The sequence below is a fragment of the Glycine max genome, chromosome 17 (assembly GCF_000004515.6).
Source record: "Glycine max cultivar Williams 82 chromosome 17, Glycine_max_v4.0, whole genome shotgun sequence".
NCBI classification, from domain to species: domain Eukaryota; kingdom Viridiplantae; phylum Streptophyta; class Magnoliopsida; order Fabales; family Fabaceae; genus Glycine; species Glycine max.
Window position 1 is genome coordinate 37,482,764 of NC_038253.2, and position 9,741 is coordinate 37,492,504.

A 9,741-nucleotide genomic window follows, 5' to 3' on the forward strand; every position below is an offset into this window, starting at 1 on the left:
TAGGAGGTGGAGGTGGGGGAGGAGGGCCAGGCGTACCAACAGACTTGCTCATACTCGATGAAGAAGAAAGAGGGTGGGAGGCTGAAGAAGGAAACCCAGAGAGTGGAGGAGGAGGAGGTATCGAGGATGACGAAGCCTGATTAGTTGAAGATGGAGGTGTAGGTGGAGGCGGTGGTGGAGGAGGACCTTTAAATGAATCTTTGGCAGTGGAAAGTGATGTTCCAGGAAGGGAAGGGGCTGGAGGATGGGATAAAGACTTGGTTGGAGGAGCTGGCATTGAAAGGGGCGGAGGAGGAGGAGGACTAACCAATGATTTCTTACCTTCATCATGCGTTGCATTTTCAGGGTACTGTGTAGCATTAGATTGCATCAATTTTGAAGTATGCTCGCTCTGAGGAGGAGGTGGTGGTGGTGGTGGTGGTGGTGGTGGTGGTGGAGGAGGAGTGACAGCTGCAGGAGCAATGGATCCAAAAGTCTTTTCCATGGCAGTAAGAGCATCAACTGAAGTTTTTAATGGTAAAGATGGAAGCAATGGTGGTGATGATGTTGGAGGAACAATTGTAGAACTAGGCTCTAAAGAATTTGGCACCTTGGAGTCTAAAGGAGGCAAAGTAGAAGGCGGAGGAGATACTTTCACTGCATGAGTGACTTCTTTGATATCCATTGGTGCATGATCCTGCAACACAGATGTTATTCCAAGAGATGATGGTGCACTATGATACCTTGAGATAGCTACAGGTGAACCTTGCAAGGAGTTAAAAAAAGAAGCTGAAGCAGATCGAACAGCTGAACGCACCCGTGGTGAAATTATTTTAGATTGAGTGGGAAGCTGAAGTGCAACCTGCAATTCTTGAGGTTCAATCTTCTTTTTAATTAGGTTTGCATCAACAGGTGGCTCAAGTAAGGGACCATATTGTTTCCTCTGAACTGTGGATGTGACACTCTTGACATCATTTTCCGGCAATACCATTTGTTCTAATTGTCCCATCTTTTTCACTGAATTTGCATCAGTCGATGGTTGAATTAAGGGAAAAGATTGTTTCCCATGAGCCATAGATGGAGGATAGTTGGTATCATTTTCCAACAATGACTTGGATTCTAATGATTTGGTATCCTTTTCCTTTGAATCTAATCGTTCCATCTTTTGTTTCATTGAATTTGCATCTTTTGATGGTTCAATTAAGGGCATAGACTGCTCCCCATGAGCCATGGATGTAGGAACCTTGGTATTGTTTTCCACCAATGCCTTTGATGCTAATGACTCAATATCTTTCTCCTTGGATTCTAATGATCCACTCTTCTTTTTTATTAAGTTTGCATCCATTGATGGCTCACTTAAGGGGATGGATCGATTCTCGTGAGCCGTAGATGCAGTAAACTTGGTATCATTTTCTAATGATTGTTTTGTTTCTAATGATTCAACCTCCTTTTTAATAGAATCTGAATCTGTTGAGGGCCCAAATGAGGGAATAGGTTGGTTCCCCTGACCTATACATTCAAGACTCTCAATGTTATTTCCTGACAATGCCTTTGATTGTAATGATTCTGTCTTATTTTCCATAGGAACATCCACTGATGATCCCAAGGAGGATGTGGAAACTTTCTCCTGAACTGTTGAAGTCAGATTCTTTGAATCATTTCGTGCCTTTTTAGTAGAATCTGAATCTGTTGAGGGCCCAAATGAGGGAATAGGTTGGTCCCCCTGACCTAAACATTCAAGACTCTCAACGTTATTTCCTGACAATGCCTTTAATTGTAATAGTTCTGTCTTATTTTCCATAGGAACATCAACTGATGATCCCAAGGAGGACGTAGAATGTTTCTCCTGAACTGTTGAAGTCAGATTCTTTGAGTCACTGTGTTCCTTCGAATCAAGTTTAGATTTTCCAGATGACTCCTTTTGCAAGCCACTTGTTGAAGCAGAAATCCCACTGTCCAGTCTTTCAAGAAAGATATTTGATGCTGTGATCTGTTGGAGCACACTTGCTACCTCTGCCTTTGAATCTAGCCAGTCCACATTGCTGAAAATTTCCTTGACCTTAGCAAATGCTTCAACGGTTAGGCCTTCTTTCTCCTCAACATGAGGCAGATCAATTGAAATAACAGAAGACGAAGCATCCATATCTGAGAAAAGAACCTTCAACCAGAAATACAGCATATACCCGACAAACATCAAGTTGGTTTTATTGCTAATCATTTATTAAAAACAGGAGAGAAAGATAGAGATTAATACCTCCACTCTAAAGTTTTTAGGAAAGTAGTCTTTAGCATTCCATAATATGTCAAGCTCATCACGGTTAAGCATCAAAATATTTGATCTTATGAATGCTGTATTAAACATCACCCGAAACATCATTTCTTCATGCTCTAAATCACTGTTCAGATGAATACACTCAAAAACGACATCACCTTGAACATGACAATGGATGTCAATCTTAACTAGTTCACAATCAGCCTGTAACAAAAATAAATAAATAAAGGGAAATGGGGAAAACAATAATTCCTTATTTAAGAACCCTGTGTAAGTAGAATTTAAATAGAGGAAAATGAAGAAATAATGATACTTCATTTTGATTTTAACTTAGTTCATCTGTGTCAACTGATAGAATCCTGTGTAGTATTAAGTAGAAACAAAATATCCAAACTGCAATTAAATTTAATATAAATCTATGTTGATTTTTACAAACTGTATCTACACAAATCATAAGAGCACCCCTAGATCAATTAATGCAAATTTTGCTAACTTTGAGAGCAAAATTTATTTTAACCCATACAATGAAATGACATGATGAATCATCATTGCAAAACAATTGGCATACTCTCAGTTCTAGTTTAGATTGGCAACCCATGGACGATAATATTTCCATACAGATATTCTCCTTTAAAGCTCTACAGGTTTTCTTCCATTCTGTTCATGAGAAAAGATGGTCCATTTCCTGCTCAAACCATCCCTCCTCAGATCGCATCAAAGCCACCAGCCCCACCACCATTTTGCAACAAAACCCCTCCCCAATTTACAGAGAACATAAAACATTTAGAAAGATCCTGCTTAAAATGAATTAACATAGTTCCAATTTTATCTAAATAATTTTGGTAATCACTGACTTCAGCTAGCACCGTAACTTTGAATAAAAATTGTCATATTTTAAGAAGAAAAAGAAAAGAAGTGATGTTCAGTTGGATTACCATATGTCTTTGCATATGTTGTCTTCCTGTCTGTATGTATACAGTAATTCAATAAAGGAATTCCACAGCATTGCTTATGATTAAAATTGATATAATTAAACATAATCATATAATGGAAGGAACACGTCAGCATAAATAGTAAGAACAAAACTACGAACAGTAGGTTCGTTATCTTGAATCATGACCCGGCTTGAATTGTAAAAAAGCATATTAAAGTAAAGGGACTTAGGTACCACCTGCTTGTAATAGCGGACAAGTTTGCTCCTTTTTGGAGTTGAAAAGAGAACTTTGGGAGTTCGATCTGCAGGAATAAAAGGGTCCTGTCCATATATCCTAAATATAGGACGGCAGCCACCCTCTCCACCCATATTAGGAACGAGTCTTATAATTACACAGTCCAAAGTAAGTGCCCTATCAAGAGGAGGCCATTCTGAGCCAACATTTCTTCTTGATATGTACTGAAGATACCTCAATTGTGAAGGTAAAGGATTCAGCGGTGACATCAACTGCAAAAGTTCCCGAGGAGCTTGCTTGTATATCATATCTAGTGTTTTCTGCTCCCCTGTAAACATCTTTCTATAAATCAAGAGTGCAGCTAGCATAAACGCTAATAATGGCCAACCACCTCGTTCGCAGTGCATCAAGACAACATTTTGTTGCCCAAGTTGAAGCCAGTTTTCACCTGATCTCAAGAAATGGTGGATCATCTCCATGGTAAGTAGCGGGCAACCTTCATACTGTCGAGGATAGTCTATCACAGTCATATCATAGTCACACAAAATGTTTGAAATCTGGCTTTGGCTATCTCCCTCCCGCATGTTGAACACCATAAATGAAGCATCGGGGAAGTGACCACGAAGTTGCCCAATTATTCCTCCTATATACACTCTATATTCATCTTCTTCCATAACATCCGTGGTAAAGCAGTAATCAAAGACTACGCATGAAACAACAAAATAATCACAATCAGACATATGTATGACATAAAGATTCTTTATGATAAAGAAACATATGTACCAAATACCAATTAAAATATGACATGCCACACATATAAGCAAAGTAGCAAGTATCTAAAATCAAAAGGCCAAAATTCTGAGAGATTATAAAGTCGTCAAGCAAGTATAGTGCAAGTTTTCAGTCACCAGTCCCCAACAATCATCAATGGACAATATGTCACTATTTATTAATACTGACTGCACAAAGAAAAAAAAATAGCAGAGTATTTCATGTCAACTCTATCGAGGTTCTTCCCATTACCTCCATTCCTCCCACAAGTAATATGTATGCCTAGGCGATAAAACATCAATTCAGCTAAGTCTCAAACAAAGATGTCAACATCCTATTGAGCATACGGTCAAATGAAAATTTAGAAAAGTTATACAATCCCCATTGTTCCCTGTAAATCTGCGATATAAGCCCCACACATACCACACCCAACTAACACAAAATGCATAAAAATGAAATGTTTGCACTCAACAGAAGCTAATATTGTTCACACTATTCTATTCCCATTGTTAACTTTAAACTTTAAATCTTCAAAGCAAGCCTTACATACCACAAGTCACAACCCTCCCCCCCAACACAAAATTGCATAAAGATGAAATATTTGCACTCAACAGAAGCCAACATTGTTCACATTATACTATTTTTTCCATTATCCACTTTGAATCTACAAAGCAAGCCTTACATACCACAACCCCCCACCAAGACAATATGCATAAGGAATGATGAAATGTTTGCACTGAGAAGAAAGCCAACACTGTTGTTCAGTTCCACCAGAACCAATGTGTTTACAGAAAAATGAGGCAACAGAAAAGCGTACCATAAACTCTTTCAGTGATTTCTAGAAGCCCATCTGGGGGCTTCTTATAGAAGAATTTGCGGAACAATGCCATTTTTGTGTAGAAGATCCAAGAGGGTCACTCACTCTGACATGTAGGACACCTATAACTGCCTTAATCCAACCCACATTGCATCATCCAAGCTCAAATTTTTAAGATCCCCCCACCAAACAGAAACAAATTGCAATCGTAATCATCAAGATGGTATTGGTGTGTTGGCATTGAAGGGAGGGTGTGTATTCAGGAATCAGAGGCATGGATTTTTGCTGGGTTATTAAGAAACACTTTTTCATCTGGGAAATGTCATTGTCTTCACATGCACACTATATCTATCTAATGGAAAGAGAAAGGAAAAAAGAAGGGAAACTTAGCTTTCAATCAAAAAAGACAAAAAAGAGTTTATATCATAGGAAGGGAATAGAAAGTGGGTGGTGAGAATCTAACCTCACAATCCAAAGTTGCATAATATATCATATCATATTCAAAGGGAAGAAAGAGTTAGACAATAGATACGGTTAGTTGTTGTTAGAATAATAAGAACTTTAGAAGAACAACTTGGATCCGAGGTTTCTCTCTCTCTCTAACGCAATCTGTGTTTCTGTGTCCCTATCTTAAATATTTTGTTTTGTGAGAATAAACACATGTGTAAGTTGGTCAATTGAGATGATAATGTGCCCATGTATGTTTTTATTTTTATTTTTTACTCTTTTTTATTTTCTCACTTATTCCCTTCTAAAAAAAAATACAGGATAAGATCCGTACTAGGTTTGGGGTCATTTGGGCTTTTCCCCCTTCAAATAGAAAACATTACCTCTCTTGTTATATATATAATATCCAAATTTTAATTGATATTTATTTTTATAAGATTTAATTTATAATATTTTTTGAATTAATTAATTTTAGGAAAGAGAAAATATATGGATAAATAATAAGAACATAGAAGAGTATTAATGATAAAAATAAATTTATTGTTATCAACTAAATTAATCACTTTTTTAATCTTAATAAGTTAGTTAATAGAGTCTTATGTTTCATCTCTTCCTATATTAATACCCAAATTATCTAATTTTTCAAGATTAAGAAAAATGATTATTTAGTTTATGACAATAAATTTGTCTTAAATTTATATTTTTTTTTTTCAAAATTATCCTTATCATTAATATTTTTCACTCTTTTAGTGGTTTGTAAATATATTCTTTTCTTCTTTTAATGAGAAGTATTTCTAGTCTAAAATAATTAATCTAAGAAACATTATATATTGAATCTTATAAAAAAGAACAAACATTATTTCAAACTTAGGTCTTATAAATAACAACAACAAATGGAGTATTGGCACGAGACAATCAACCATGTTTATTGTTATTAACAATTACTTCTACCGTCTCTAATTATAAGACTATTTCAATTAAAGGACTAAAGTGAATCAATTTTAAAAATTAGAGAATCAAATTGAACATAAATAATAAATTAGAGGACTAAAAAACTAATTTAACCAAAATATTAATAATAAAAAATAGAATAATAAATTTATATTTGCTTAATTTTCTTACAAGGTCATCCCAAGGATAAAACAACCAAAGATTAATAAAAAAATTATCATTAGTTTTATAAAACAAAAAATGTCACATATTTTAATAAAAAGATCACTTATATTTATATAAAAAAAAAGACCTAACATATAACTCTTTCATTTAAAGAAAAAAATTTCCTTTGGTTTCATTCAAAGTTGAGTTGGCCCTTTCTTTATAGTAATGGATCATATTTCTAGTTTTACACAAAATTAATAATAAATATTTTTATGAAACTCATTATTTATTAAAACTTAAATATTTAAATTAATGTGCAAAAAATAAATTCATCCCCCTTTGATACATCCCTAGATCCATCCGTTTAATATATAACCAATATGAAAAGGAGCTTTTAGATCGTTCCATTGATATAAAAACATTGACTTTATTTACAGAAATATCATCACATATAAAAAAACAATGCTTTTGTAAACGTTCTCAAAGATGTTCGAAAAGTACTTTTTGCACTAGTGATATTTTTTCCTTTTTTATATTAGTAATGTTTTTTGTTTGTATCATTTGATTTTTTTTAAAATACATTTTTATCTTGACTACCAATTTCTGTTTTTTTGTATATTCTCTTTGAGGAATGCTAGCGAGACACTCTTTTTTGGTCCTCAATTAAAGATTACGCTGATGGTACATGACTATTATTGACCTAAGAAAATTTTGTAAACAATGAAAATTTTGCATTTTGATATATATAAAAAAATTATAATTTACATTTATTTTAATTATAATTTATGAAACTTTAGAGATATCCTGTGCATACATATAAGATTTTGATTATCAATATAAATCATAATGGTATAACTTTATTGAGATTGAGAAAAGTTATCAAGATCAAAGAAATAAAAATTATGAAAATTAAGATTTGGATCCTCTCCCATTAAAAATAAATAGAGAATCTTCAATTTGAGTAAGAAAACCTGAATCAAATGGGCAGTTGAAATTTGTTTAGTTAAACTCATTGTTTCACTAAAGTATATCCTGTTAGAGTTTGTGGTCTTAGTTCCTTTGTCCCACATTGCTTGATCTGTGGCCTTAGTCCCACATCACTTGGTTTATAAAAACTTGTGTCTCATTAGTGTTATATATAGAAACACCTTGTAAGCTTTTATGTGTGCAAGTAATAAAAAGTTCTCCTAGTGTAGCCGTGGACGTAGGCACAAACATTGTGTGTTGAACCACATTAAACTTTGTGTCTTTTCTCTCTTCCATTTATTTCTTTCTCTTCTTTTATTGCTTAACTTGTATCAAGAGCTTTTGGATACTCCACGGGATTTCCTTAGTTTAAAAGAATTAGTGGGTGGGAGTCTTCTCAGTTTAGAGGAGGCAGTGGGAGCAATGGCATTAGAAGAGGGGAAGGTGAAGATCGAAAAGTTCGATGACAGAGATTTCAGCTTTTGGAAGATGCAGATAGAGGATTATCTATATTAGAAGAAGTTGTATCAGCCCTTATCAGGGGTTAAGCCAGACGACATGAAGCAAGAAGAATGGAACTTGCTGGATCAACAGGCTCTTGGCGTGATCAGATTGACATTAGCCAAGAACGTCACGTTCAACATTGTAAATGAGAAGACTACTGCAGGCTTAATGAAGATGTTATCAGATATGTATGAGAAGTCGTCGGAAGCCAACAAAGTATACTTGATGCGCCGATTGTTCAACCTCAAGATGGGAGAAGGTATCTCTGTAACTGATCATATTAATGAATTTAATACTATTCTTGCCCAGTTGGAATCAATGCAGATTAAATTTGAGGATGAGGTGAAGGCATTGATTCTATTGTCATCACTACCGGATAGTTGGACTGCAACTGTTACTGCAGTTAGTAGTTCTACAAGGGAGAACACATTAAAGCTTAGTGACATTCGTGACTTGATCTTAAGTGAAGATGTTCGCAAGAGAGATTCAGGAGAATCTTCTAGTCATGTTTCCAATTCAGCATTGAATACTGAAGGCAGGGGAAGGACTACCCAGAAGGGTCAGAATGGTTGAGGCAGATCAAAGTCAAGAGGGAAAGGTCAGAGAAAATTTCAAAGTGATGTTACTTGCTGGAATTGTGACAAGAGAGGTCACTTTAGCAATCAGTGCAAGGCACCAAAGACGAACAAGTCGCACAAAAACAAGAAGCGCGATGATGATGAATCCGCAAATGCAGCAACTGATGAACTTGATGATGCATTAATTTGCAGTTTGGATAGTCCTGTTGATTCATGGATCATGGACTCAGGTGCGTTGTTCCACACTACTCCCTCTAAAGATTTATTGTCTAACTATATTTCTGGAAGATTTGGGAAATTTTACCTTGCAGATAGAAAATCTCTTGACATTGTTGGAAAAGGTGATATCAACATCAAGACCTCCAGTGGATCCTTATGGACATTGCACAATGTCAGACATATTCTCGCCTTAAAGAGAAATTTAATATCTATAGGGCAGTTGGATGATGAGGGACATCACACCAGTTTTGGAGATGCAGCTTGGAAGGTAACAAAAGGCAATCTCGTTGTGGCTCGTGAAAAGAAGCAAGGATCTCTTTACATGATTGCAGATGAGGATATGGTAGCAGTTACTGAGGTTGTCAATAATTCAACCATGTGGCATCAAAGACTTGGACACATGAGTGAAAAAGGAATGAAGCTTAAGGCAAAGGGTAAGCTATCAAGCCCCAAGCATGTTGATGTTGGTGCTTGTGAACATTGTATCCTTGGAAAGCAAAAAAAGGTCAGCTTCTCAAGGGCATGGAAGACTCTTAAAGTTGAAAAGCTAGAATTAGTGCACACAAATGTTTGGGGGCCAGCCCTAGTGAAATATGTTGGAAACTCACGCTATTATGTCACCTTTATCGACGACTTTACCAAAAAGGTATGGGTTTATTTTCTTAAAAATAAATCTGACATAAGTTGAAAATTAGACAGGTCTAAAGGTTAAAAGTCTAAAATCTGACAATGGCGGGGAGTATGATAGTCAGAAGTTTAAAGACTTCTGTTCAGAACATGGGATCAGAATGATCAAGACAATACCAGGAACACCTGAGCAAAACGGTGTTGCAGAAAGGATGAATAGAACCTTGAACGAGAGAGCGAGGTGTATGCAGATCCAATCTGGCTTGCCTAAAGCATTCTGAGCAGAAGCAATAA

At 35.6% G+C, this 9,741-nt stretch overlaps 1 protein-coding gene across 1 annotated transcript in view; it reads right to left on the bottom strand.

The window, feature by feature from the left end:
• The window catches only part of LOC100791023 (formin-like protein 18), a 14,974-nt gene extending 9,295 nt beyond the window's left edge, over positions 1-5,679 (bottom strand). Inside the window, exons 1-5 of the mRNA XM_041011428.1 lie at positions 5,472-5,679; positions 5,009-5,360; positions 3,423-4,123; positions 2,234-2,455; positions 2-2,137 (exon numbers count right to left, since the gene is read on the bottom strand). Of these exons, the coding sequence (XP_040867362.1) occupies positions 2-2,137; positions 2,234-2,455; positions 3,423-4,123; positions 5,009-5,081 (3,132 nt within the window). The 5' untranslated portion in view covers positions 5,082-5,360; positions 5,472-5,679. The remainder of the gene's footprint in view (position 1; positions 2,138-2,233; positions 2,456-3,422; positions 4,124-5,008; positions 5,361-5,471) is intronic.
• Between the last annotated feature and the right edge of the window lie 4,062 nt (positions 5,680-9,741).